A 12,197-nucleotide genomic window follows, 5' to 3' on the forward strand; every position below is an offset into this window, starting at 1 on the left:
AACCCTCTGCGGATCTTGATCACTTGTCTCTCTCTGAGCCTCAGTTTCCCCACCTGTAAAATGAGGAAGTTGGGCCAGATCACTGTTTTTCAAACTTCTAAAGGTTTTTTCAGAAAAATTATGTATTCCACAGAAGCCAATATTTAAATCAGTAAGAAAGGGAACTGTCTGGTTGGAGCAGGGTGGAGGGGGGGCATGGCCCTTCTGCTTAGGCTTCCTCCCATTCTGTGGACCACAGTCTGAAAATCACAGGCAGCTTCCCCTCTTAGGTCCTTCCAGCTCTAACAGAAGGCAAGTTATTGTCTAAAAAGAGTCAATTCAGACACTTGTTTTGAGAAGGCAAATAGAAAAACGGCACCACATCCCTCCCACTAGAATCTTTCAGCAACCAAGAGTTTTCGTTTTCTGGTAAAAAATATAGAAATAGTGGTTGTTCTTGGGGGACTTGTGGTTTGGTTCTGGACCTCCCATGGAGCCGAGTGGTGTCCCTGAGGGCGGGGAAGGCAGAGGTCTCTGCTCAGAACCTCTCTGAGCCCATCTGCGAGTTTTTGACCTCCAGTTCCAACTGTTTGGCCTGCACCTCGCGCTGGGTCAACAGCTCCCGGAGTCTTCGGATCTCCTCCTGTTGTCGATAGAACATCTGCAGCAGCTGGGAAAGCACAAACAGAGGGAGTGATCACTCCATGTCCCAGGATGTGAGGGGTCAGAACACCAGCAGAAAGGACCAAACCTTGCCCCCTTTTCACACAGAAAGGTAGAGGCGATGAACACGGCTGAGGCTCGAGGGAGCGACCATTGCGCGGGCCTTTATAAACCCTCTTCTTCACCCAATAAATGGAAATTTTAAACAACTCGATGTTTCAGACCTTTTCTTGCTTCCTTAGATCCCCTGTGGACTAGAGGAAAGGATGCTTGGCCCTGAAGTCTGGAGACTGGAGTTTTCACCACTAAACTAGCTAAACTATGTGACCGCAGGCAAGTTACTCATCCTCTCTGACTTTCAATTTCCTCCTCTAGGAACTGGGGGTCAGAAAATGAACTGGGCACTAGCATCACTGCTGCGCTGTAGAGAATCGCAGCAGATGCTGGGCGCTCCCCCTAAGACGAGATCGGGCGCGTTCAGGGTGGTATGGCCGTAGACTGGGCGCTCCCCCTGAGGATGTTCGAGAAGCCTCTGCATGCTCACCACACCCCTACGAGGGGGTAGTGTTAGCACCGCCCCCCACCCCCACCTGTGCCACTGTGGAAGCTGAAGCTAAGAACGATCCAGCCCCTGGCTCTGAGGGCCTCCCGTCACTGATGCTGAGCAGAGGCAGGCTCAGAACTCTGTGAGACGGCGGCCCCTGTGTTTTTAGCCACTCCATACTGACTCCCAGGGATGGGGGGCGAGTTCAGTCAGGGGATATACCACAGTGCCCACCACAGGTCCTGGGACGCGGTCGGCACTTAACAAATGTCGACTCTGAAGCAGAAAATCCTAGGGTCAGAACTGGGAGGGACTCTAACACCAAATCAAACCCTCTGCAGCTTGTAGATGGTTTTCCGCCATCTGCATGTAAACCCGCCATCCTGGCAGACATACAGCGCTCACTGCCTATTTGGTGAATGAAGTCACAGAGTGAGTCAAGCGGCCAGGCCAGGCCCCACAGCTGGTTGTTGTCACCCCTCATTTTCTCCCCACCATCCCAGTGCAGGCACCACCCTCCTCATTCACACCTCGTTCTCTGTCTTTGGTGGGGGACACTCCATGTCAAAGCCGTTTGTGAGCCGAGCTGTCTTCTCTTCTGGCCTGTGTTCAGCTGCTGCCTGCCTGGGCACCTGCTCCTCCAGCAGGGAGAAGGATCTCCGGCCATCTTCTACAACCACCTTCCCTGTTTGGTTGGAGGGGGCCGTGGGGACGGAGGGGGGTCTCTCTGGGAGCAGTGGCTGGGGGCTCAGCAGCTCGGAGCAGGGCCTCAGGGACACCATGACTGGCCCTGGGAGGGAAGCAAAGGGCTGTGTGAGGCCCGAGTGCTCATGAGCAGATGCCGACACACACAGGCACAGGGCCACGGGACAGGAGTGGAACTCTGGCCACATGCAGACGGGAGCCAGCCCGCACACCGGGGCAACCATGGTGCAAACACACTCATGTGATCATCTAAGCGAGGCCTGGTTTGCAGGGGCAGCAGAGTGCACGCCCTGGAGCTGCCCCCACACATGGCAAATGCCTCCGGTGAAGCCTCGTCCTTGCTTTGTAGGGACAGTCCCATACACATTGCGCTCCACCATCTACCAGTTCATGAATCCTCCCCACAGCCCTGAGAAGCAGGGGAGGCAACCTATCAGTCACAGAAGAGGCAAGAGGCCCAGACAGGAGCAGACCAAGTGTTACCCAAAGGGGAGGCAGAAGGAGAGGGAGGTCCCAGGCACAGAGACAGCTGCCGGGGTGGGGCCGAGGAGCATACATTGCCTCCCCTGGGCTGGCCCTTAGGTGGACAGGACCAGGAGGGGGTCAGCACAGGGAAGAAGGGCCTGGGGCGGGGGCGGGCAGTGGGGAGCTGCTGCCTAGAGGGTCTCTTAGGTCGAAAAGTAATTGAAGGGGCGCCTGGGTGGCTCAGTCATTAAGTGTCTGCCTTCGGCTCAGGTCATGATCCCAGGGTCCTGGGATCGAGCCCCGCATCGGGCTCCCTGCTCCGCGGGAAGCCTGCTTCTCCCTCTCCCTCTTGTGTTCCCTCTCTTGCTATCTCTCTCTCTGTCAAATAAATAAAATCTTTAAATAAATAAATAAATAACAAAACAAACGAACATGGAGGGGGAGAGGTCTCAGGGTCCTAGGATCGAGCCCCGCATCGGGCTCCCTGCTCGGCGGGAAGCCTGCTTCTCCCTCTCCCACTCCCCCTGCTTGTGTTCCCTCTCTCGCTGTGTCTCTCTCTGTCAAATAAATAAATACTTAAAAAAAAAAAAAGAAAAGTAATTGAAAAGGTGGGTATAGGAGGATGGGCAAGGGCACCCAACTGAGACTATCCACTCACTCCGCACAGCCTGGAGTTTCAGGAAGTTTTCCATGGAGCAAAATCCCTTGATTTGGAAAGACTTTCCGGAGCCACTGGGGACAACCCCTCCCTTCTTTGACCCGTATGTGACCATCCTAGCCATTGGGGACTGACTGTCCCAATTTTAGTATATGTGCTGCCGAAGCGAGCACTGGGGACTGACTGTCAAGGACCATTTGGCTGGGGTTATGGGAGAATACAACTATAGGCCACGCCCCTCTCAGCTACTTGGGGCCACTGGACACTCCCATTTCCCCTCACATTCGCTCGGGGCCTTTTGTCTGCCCCCCTCACCTTTATTCATGCCACGGAGCCACTCCTGGGCTGTCAGAGACGGCCAGGCTCCTGCCGTGGGCGGGTAGATGTCCTCTTGATAAGACTCCGACTGCAGGAGAAGCCAGGACAGTGAGGACTGGGGCGGCAAAGGGGCTGCCCAGATGGGAGGGCCCTCAGGGATCTGGGGTCCAGGCTTTCCCCACCTAGGAGTTGAAGAAACCAAGGCCCAGGGAGCAAAGGGACATGCCCAAAGTCACACGGCAACTCAGGAGCAGAGATGGGGTGGGACTCGGGACCCTTAGCTCCCAGCAACACTGCACGGACAATGAGAAAGGCCTTTCCCTTGAGGAGTGGCCATCAGCCTCCTTGCTGCTAGCCCAGGGGCATGGGCTCTGGGCTCCAGGTGCCAGGGCCTGTGCTCTCCAGGAGGGGTTCCCGCCTCCCTCACAGATGGCCACACCACCCTTACCCGCCGGGGTACAATCATGGATATAGGCTCAATGAGGCCTTTGCTTGCAATCAGCTTGTAGAAGCGGAAGATCTCGCAGGAGGTGACGTCGAGACCTCTCTTTGGCATGACACCTGCGGGCAGATGGCCAAGGAGGGCTCAGAGGTTCCGGCTGGGCTGGAGTCACAGGGACCCAGGGTGAGTGGCAAAGCCAGACTGCACATCTGGGCATGAGCAGAGAGCACCCTCCTCCCACCACCCTTCCCTCTACAGACAGTTCATGAGCAAATACCTATGCTGGGCTGGGCCCTGTGCTGGGAAAATGGGGTTAAAGTAATCAGACTTGGTCCTCACCTCCAAGGACTTCAGTGATTTTAGCTAGACTTTACGGGAAGCGTGCTCTGCTCAAGGCCCTCCCTCACCACCCCCTCACTTGTGCCCGAGCTGCTCTGAACAGAGCTCCTGCCCCTGTTTTCTGTTGATTAGTGCTAGCATGGTGTCTTTCTCCTTCCCTTTGCCTTTAATCTAGCTGTGTCTTCATGTTCAAGTGGGTTTCTTATAGACAACGTGGAGACGTGTCTTTTTTTTTTTTTATCCCCAGATACACTTTTAAAGCAGGGGCTCTCCTAGGTCAGTCTCTCTTATGTCATGGCTACTGTTGTAACTGCTCCACCTTGGCCTAGAACGCCTTCATGCTCTCCCTATGCTGTGCTCTGCTCCCCTTTTGGCTCCTCAAGTGTTGCCTCCTCTGGAAAGCCTTCCTTGACTTCCTGCTGCTTGCTCCTAGAGAACCTCCTGCACACCGCCATTAGAGCTCCCACAGAGTCAGTGTTGATCCGCCATCTGCCCTGCCGAATGGGGGCCCCTCCAGGGCGGGGCCCTCATCTGACTCGGTCCTGTCTCCCCAGGCCCCATGTGGCCTCAGTGTTCCATACTCACCCATCCCCTTCTGCGGGCTATGGGAGCGGTATTCTGTCAAGTAGCTCAGGTGAGGTTTGTCGGCGCTCACCTCATAGTAGCGGATGTTTCCATCTCCCTGAGGAGGGGGAGGGTACAACTCAGAGCCGCTTCCCGTCAGCCCCCTCCCGGCCCCCGCAGCCATGCAGCAGAAACCCGGTGTTACAGCGACAGAAGAGCTGGCAAAGCCACTCCACACAAGAGAACACCAGGGAGCTGTCATCAAAGCAGCAGGGGGTCCTCATTTTAACACTCGATCCCCCCAACCATGACCCAAAGCCCACCTCTGTGCCTCCAAAGCAGAAGCTCTGGGAGCACAGGCCTGAGTCCCACTCCCAGCTGCACATAAAGGTCAGGAGTGGTGGGTCCTGAGATCATCCAGTGGGTCTCACCGCTGGGGCATTTCTGGTTGTCGCTGTGCTGGTGACTGGGGAGGGGTAGGGGGCAGGGAGCACTGCTCCAGGCATTGGTGGGTGGGAGCTACGGTGTCAAGTACAGGATGGTCTCACCCAATGAAAACCTGCTCCACCCCAAATTCGAAGGTACCCCTATTGAGAAACACCAACGGTGCCTCCTCATCTAGCCCCAGAACTGAGGAGCGACAAGCTTGGGGTGTCTGACCAAAGCCCTGGCCCTGGGCGTTCCCCGGAAGCCAGGACGGTGGGATGGGGTACCGTGTTCACCACAGGGAGATTCCTGCTCGTCCCTATCCCTGCCCTGCATCCCAAGAGCCCCCGGCGGCTGTCTGGCTAGCGGTAGGGTTAGGCTGGGGAAGTCCTGCTCCCTGCTCCCTCCCATGCCAGGCTGACCTTCCCCACCACGTAGAGCATGTTGGTGTCCGCGTCATAGAAGGGAAACAGCACGCCCGAGGAGCCATCCAGGTCCATCTCTGAGAGAGGCTGGGAGAGGTTGTCCTGCAAGAAAAGGGAGACCAGGAAGGCCTGTGGGTCACTCCTGGAGGTCCTCAGTGGTGTTCTCGGAGATGGGAATGCCTGCCAGGGGGCTCTGGGTGAGTGTGAGTGTGTGTGTGTGCGCGCATGCATGTGCATGTGCATGTGAGAGGGAAGGAGACAGAGGGAAAGAGACCACCGCCTTTTATTCTGCCGGCATTTTGCCTTCAACCCATCACCTCTCACACACCTGCTCGCACGCCAGCCCTCCGCCTGTTTATTTGTTGTAAAAGATGAAGGAGGAGGTTCAGAGAGAGGAAGCGATTTGTCCGGTCTTTGAAACTCTAGCCAAGGGCTCCTTCAAATCAATACTGCTTGGCTTGGCCCCTACCCTCACTGCCCTCTGCCGCTCCCCCTACCCACCTGCCTTAGTGTTCGGTTCCAAGCCCTTGCTCCAGCTGTTCCTTCTGCCCAGAGGGACATCTCCTCTCTCTCCCCCCACCCCCCGCCCTGTCCTGGTCCCCGGAGTGGCCACCTTCCCCCAACCCCGACACTCCCTCCTTGAAGGAGAAGATGCACAAGGTCTGGGCTCGCTCCCTCCGGCTGTTGGCATCCCCCTGTTTTTCATCCCTGCATCCTTAGCACCAGGCAGGCTCTGCTAAGTACATGCTTGAGCAATGAGTAGGGCATGAATGAAAGAGTGAATGAATGAAGCCAGCACTCGGCTGAAAGGCGACGGCGAGGGGCAGGGCAGGGTTGCACGGGAGACTCACCTGGTCCCACACGGCCAACTGCCGGTTGTTCCATCGGGATGTGCCCGTGGACAGCAGCTTGTTCAGGTGCCCCAGAAACAGCACTTTGTTGGCCCGGTGCTCCGTGCAGTTGGCTTCCTGGACGGACACGTGCGGTCAGGGGCTCGCGGGTGGCAGCTAGGGGCTCTGGCCTCCCTGCTTTTGCTGCTGCCGCTGCGGTACCTAGAATGCCTTCCTTGCTCACCACCTAGCTCTGCTCCGAGAATCTTTCCAGAGGTACCACCTCCCGGAAGCCTTGCAGAGACCCTCCCATCCACATGGAGTCGCTCCTACTATTTTTGCTGAGGGTTCTTTTCCTGAGCTAGGATAGAGCTCCGTGCTCTTGCTGAAAGATGCCTGGGCGCTCACTGTATGCAAGGCCTGGGGCTGGGCGGGCACTGTCACCTGCGTTATCTCGTTCAATCCTCCTGGAGGAAGGACTCATGACCCGCTGTTGCAGATGGGGAAGCAGAGGCTCAGAGAACAGAAGTGCTTGTCTACGGTCACACAGCAGGCGGCAGGAGTGACATGCCTCCTGACAGAGCTAAGGCACACTGACAAATTCTGGAGTTAGACCAGGTTCAAAGCTCAGCTTTCAAGGTGGGCAAGTCACCTGACCTCTTTTCAGCCTCCGTTTTCTTCATCCAAAGAATGGGGGCGACATATCCTACCTCCCAGCAGCGCCAAGAGGACAGACGGAGCTAGCACACGTGAAGGCTTGGCCCCAGTGCTGACAGCATTAACACCCTGTTCTCCGAAGCCTCCCCCAGCCGCTCACCACTCCTTGCTCCTCTGCCCCCAAGCCAGACCCCAGCCCAGCACAGACCTGGAGGACGGCCCCTGCCCGGGGGTCGAGAACCCGAATCTTGCGGTCTTTACAGGTGGTGGCCAGCAGGCTGCCGTTGGTGTTGAAGGACATGGAGAGGACCGTGCCTTGGTGGCAGGTAATCGTCCGCACGGGGTTCATGATTATAGACTCCTTTGTGTCCAGGTTCCAGACCATTACCTGTACAGCAATGAGCTGGCTCTGAGCACAGCGGCCACCCCGCCCCTGGCTCCCACAGTCGCACGCCCGCCAGGCTGCAGTGAAACACGGTATCCCCAGGAGGGAAGCCGCAGATGGCAGTCTGGCCAAGAAGCCTCGGGTGGGAGGATGGATCTGCCGGCTGAAGCTGCCACGTGGCAGGAGGGGAAGCCGGGAGTCAGGCAGTCTGGCGGTGAAAAGAAAACACCATCTGCTTTGGAGCAACAAACCATCCATGCTGGGAGGACCCCAGGGGACGAGCTAGTCCAGGGGCTTTCACACACTTATTAGCAGCAGTTTCCACCTCACACAGATAAACAGGGCTGCCATGTTCAGCCGCGTAGGTTGTGCACTGCACAGCTCCAGGGCAATCCCTTCCCATAGCCCGTGACGTGACCTGCGCCCCGTGGAGTTGTGTGCAGAATAACTTGCACAACCGTATACGGTAGCCCTGCAGACACATCCTACATAAACGGATAAAAGAGTGCTTCTGATCAGAAGGGGGTGAGAGGCTCTGTCAACCACTCCCATCCCACCCTTTATCGATTACAGAGGTGCCCAAAGTGCCTCTATAAAGCCCTATGTTGTGAAGGGGAGAGTTTAAAAGCCATGGCTATGGTCACACCAACCCCATTTGTGTACAAATTGAGAAACTGAGGCCTAGGGAAGACAAGGGACTCTCCTAGTTCCTACTGCAAGGCAGAATCTAGGGCTCCTCTACTATGAATTTTCCCAATCCCCAGGGCCCACAGACTGCCAGCTTCTCAGTCAACGGGGCAGTGGGAAGCTTCTCTGGATAGGACCCAGCCTATCCCCTCCAGGAGGACTAACGGGTTGAATAGTGTCTCTCCCAAAACTCATGTCCACTGGAGCCTCAGAATGTGACCTTATTAGGAAACAGTGTCTTCACATATGTAATTAGCTATGATGAGGTCATACTGGATTGGGGTGGACCCTACATCCAGTGACCGGTGTCCTTATCCGAAGACGAGAGGACACGCACGTGAAGCTGGAGGCAGGCTGAAGCGGTGCAGATGCAGGCCAGGGAATGCAGGGAGCCATCAGAAGTTACAAGAGGCACGGGAGGGTGCTGCCCTAGGGTCTTCAGAGGGAGTGCGGCCCTCCTGACACCTTGATTTTGGACTTCTGGTCTCCAGAACTATGTGAGAATACATTTCTGTTGTCTGAAGTGCCCAGTTTGGTCATGCTACGGCGGCCCCGGGAAATGAGTGCATGGACCCACCTTGAAGTCGTAGCCAGAGCTGAAGAGGATGTTGGCAGCCGTCGGGTGCCACTCCACCAGGCCCACCCTGCGGGTGTGGCCCATCAGCTCCTTCTTGCAGACTGTGAGGTTCTTGGTCAGCAGCTGCTTGGGGATGTCCCAGATCTTAATCTTTCAGGGGAGACACAGGCGGGGGTGGGCGCATTGTTAGCCAGGCCACCTCGGTACCCCGGCCACCCTAAGCCACAGAACTGGCAATGCCCAGCAGAAGGGCCAGGGGAGCGCTCTCCGTATGCATCTCTCACTCAACGGAGGCGCACCTGGAACCCTCAGAGGGCCAGAGGCTTTGCCAAGGTCTTCCGGCCCAAGGAGGGGCTGGCGTTGCCAGAGTTGAGCCCCGGCCTCCAAATCTGCCTCCTGGTAATAAGCTTTGCCATCCTAATGGCCTGTGTCATGGGCAGCTGGGCGGGCCACAGGCCTGACTCCCAGGCTGGATGTCAGATCAAATCCACCTCCCAGCCTAGAATATCCCTCAAAGTACAGTCGTCTACCCCCTCCTTGTCCCAAAGGCTCAGCCTAGAGCCCCGAATGCCCGGAGCAAGTGTTTGTGCTCTGTCATCAGAACACTAGGGAGCCAGTGCAGTCTCTGGAGCAGGACAGGGTGGGGCCAAGCTCTTTCCTCTGGAGTGGCCCCCTTGGATGGCCTCAAAGAGGAAAGATGAAGGGCCAGAAGGACAGGCTGGATGGGGTCATGGCCTGTATTTCACAGGAAGGGTCTGGGAAGAGGAGCTGGGGCTTCCTTTCAGAGTAGTGTTGTCGAGGAAGGAAGGGGCTTCCACAGAAGAAAGTAAGCTTCCTGTTAAAGAGGCATACAAATGGAGCTGGGGGGGCGGGGGGGGTGACACAGAGGGGATGGCAGAAACTTGATGCTCTTTGTCGTCCTTCAGAGCTCTCAGGCCCCTAGGTGACTGTACATCCCCTTTCCCTCAGAGATACAAGGGTTTTCAGGTAGACTTTGCTTTCAGTTCAACACATATTCACTCCCTGGTCATCTGGATTTAACCCCAGGAAGGCAAGCCCACGAGTGCCAGAGGTTCCCGATGAGGCGCTGGGTGAACGCTATGACTGCACGGGACTGGCCGCCGCAGGACGGTGGACTCTGGGCAGGTCTGTGTGCAGACACCATCCCCCATGCTCCTCAGAGCTAGAGGGCCGCCCCTGCCCCACGGGTCCTGGGGACAGGGAGGACACAGCAGAGCACTTTCCATGGGAGGGCCTGGGGTTAGGCACTCCCACCCCCCACCCCCCAGAGCCAGGTGCACTCCTCCTGCCCCTGGGGCATCTGGGAAGGAATGGGGGCCAGAGATGAGGATAGCTAGGAATTTCATAAAGACCCTGAAGGGAGTCTTCAAAGCAGGACTTGAAAAGGCAGGTATTCTAGGAGTGGGGACAGACTCCGATACTGGATATCCGCCCCTGGAGACAAGGCCAATTCTCCCAGGGCCTGACCGCATCTTCAGTGAAACTACCTCAGCAGACACTGTCTTTTATGCTCCTTGGCATCCCCTTGTGCAAAGTGACACAAGTCCTCTTAGAATTTTCTACCTGCTTCTCCTGAGGAACTGCTCTGTTTCCTTTCATCAGACAGTGAGGGTTCCGCAATACATTCTATTTCCCTTTTTGCCTTGACTGCTAGGCAGCTCTGAGCTAACCCTGGAGCTCAGCAGTTGAAACCCTTCACAGCCAACGTCCCAAGGATCATTTCTTCAATTCCTCTATCCGTGGCTACTGCTATTTAGGGAAGGGGCATAGCTCAGTGGAGATATACTGGGCTCTGGAATCAAGCCTTAGTCTGAGGCCTTGCTCAGCATCCACAGCCTGTGTGACTTTGGGCAAATTGCTGAACCTCTCAGATCCTCAGGTTCTCCATAAGAAAAATATCCTACCTTGTGGGGTTGCCGGAAAGACAGGGTGAAATAGTGAGAGTCAGGACCGTGGGCTGTGTATTTTGTTTTAAGCCATACTCACTGCATTTTAGAGGTGGGCAAAGAATAAATTATAAATAAATAACATCGAACATTGTGGGAAGCAGGGATTATGACCCTGGTACAGAACAGGGGCTCAAAAGGTTGGTGGGGCTGAAGCTTTGGGGACGGTTGTGGTGCCCACATTCATATAAGGATCCCACTTCTACCCTTTTAAAGCTCCCTTCCCCACTGTCTGTGAAATTAAGTGTCACAATATTTTCTGGCAACAACAAAAAATGCTCCTCAAAGCATTTTATAGTTCCCCCAGAAGATGGGCTTTTCCACTGGACTATGAGTCTCACTGGATCCTCATTAGATAGTTGGGAGCTATTATGCCCATTCTAGAGGTAGTGGGACTGAGGTCCAGAGAGAAGATCTAAAGGGGTGGTGCCCCAACTCCTAGAGCCCAGAACTTCTCCCGCACAATCTCACTGAGTCCCTCCCTGCCACAGTGGCCTCACCTCATGAATGATCAGGGCATCAGGAGCATCTGAGCCCAGAACAGACACCATTTCACCTCCCCGCGCCCCAAGCCCCCTCCTCTCGGGAAAGGGAACCGCCTCTCGCGCTGACACTCACTGTGGTATCTTCAGAGCAGGAGGCGATCTCAAAATCATTAAAAGGATTCCACTTGATGTCTAAGACGTTCCCTCTGTGCCCGCAGACCCTTGGGTAGTGGGGGTCCAACTTTCCCGTCTGCAAAACAGTGCCCAGGAGTGTTGGGGAGAAGAGGGGGCTAACTCCACTTAAGCATCCGGACGGTCCCTTGGCAGTCAGCAATCACTGAGTAGACAGGAAAACGTAAGGGACAGACGGGGTGTGAATCTAGGCCCGACCACCATTCTCGGTGTGATGCTGGGGGGAGTCACATCACTTCTCTGAGTCTCTATGTCTTCCTCAGTAAAATGAAGGCAATAATAGGTATTTCCCAGGGTTCACATGAGGATCACAGGAGATGAGGTGTGGAAAGGGTCTAGCACAGTGCCTAGCACATAGTAGGTATTCAGTACAAGGATATTTGCCCTCACACACTGCTGGTGGGAATGCAAAAATGGTGCAGCCGCTTTGGAAAACAGTCCGGCAGTTCCTTAAAAGGTCAGACATAGAGTTACCATGTGACCTAGCAATTCCACTCCAAGGTATATCCCCAAGAAAAGTGAAAACACAGGCCTACAAAAAAACTCACACACCAATGCTCACAGCAGCGTTATTCATAATAGCCAAAAGGTGGAAACAGCCCAAATGTCCATCAGTGGATGAATGAATATACAAAATGTGGTATATTCATATAATGGAATATTATTCGGCTAAAAAAAAAAGGAATGAAGAACCAACACATGCTACAACATGGACGAGCCTTAAAAACACGCTAAGTGAAAGAAGTCAGACATAAAAAGCCACACATTACAGGATTCCACATAAATGACCAGATGTGGTACCAGACGTGGTTTCATTGTTAAGAGCAAATTAATACATCTTCTAGTACCCAGTCTTCAGAAGGCTGACTAATACCTGAAAACAGGTAAA

At 55.1% G+C, this 12,197-nt stretch overlaps 1 protein-coding gene across 2 annotated transcripts in view; it reads right to left on the bottom strand.

Annotated features, from left to right (window-relative positions):
• Positions 1-372: 372 nt before the first annotated feature.
• CORO2A (coronin 2A) overlaps positions 373-12,197 on the bottom strand; it is a 49,745-nt gene continuing 37,920 nt past the window's right edge. For both annotated transcript variants that reach the window (XM_081803251.1, XM_081803252.1), the window contains 10 exons: positions 11,250-11,366; positions 8,665-8,814; positions 7,224-7,403; positions 6,380-6,496; positions 5,526-5,630; positions 4,699-4,795; positions 3,781-3,893; positions 3,330-3,420; positions 1,717-1,976; positions 373-649 (listed from right to left, as the gene is read on the bottom strand). In XM_081803251.1, coding sequence (XP_081659377.1) covers positions 518-649; positions 1,717-1,976; positions 3,330-3,420; positions 3,781-3,893; positions 4,699-4,795; positions 5,526-5,630; positions 6,380-6,496; positions 7,224-7,403; positions 8,665-8,814; positions 11,250-11,366 — 1,362 coding nt within the window. In that variant the 3' untranslated portion in view covers positions 373-517. The remainder of the gene's footprint in view (positions 650-1,716; positions 1,977-3,329; positions 3,421-3,780; positions 3,894-4,698; positions 4,796-5,525; positions 5,631-6,379; positions 6,497-7,223; positions 7,404-8,664; positions 8,815-11,249; positions 11,367-12,197) is intronic.

The sequence above is a fragment of the Leptonychotes weddellii genome, chromosome 14 (genome assembly GCF_054177405.1).
Source record: "Leptonychotes weddellii isolate Sample4059 chromosome 14, ASM5417740v2, whole genome shotgun sequence".
NCBI lineage: Eukaryota > Metazoa > Chordata > Mammalia > Carnivora > Phocidae > Leptonychotes > Leptonychotes weddellii.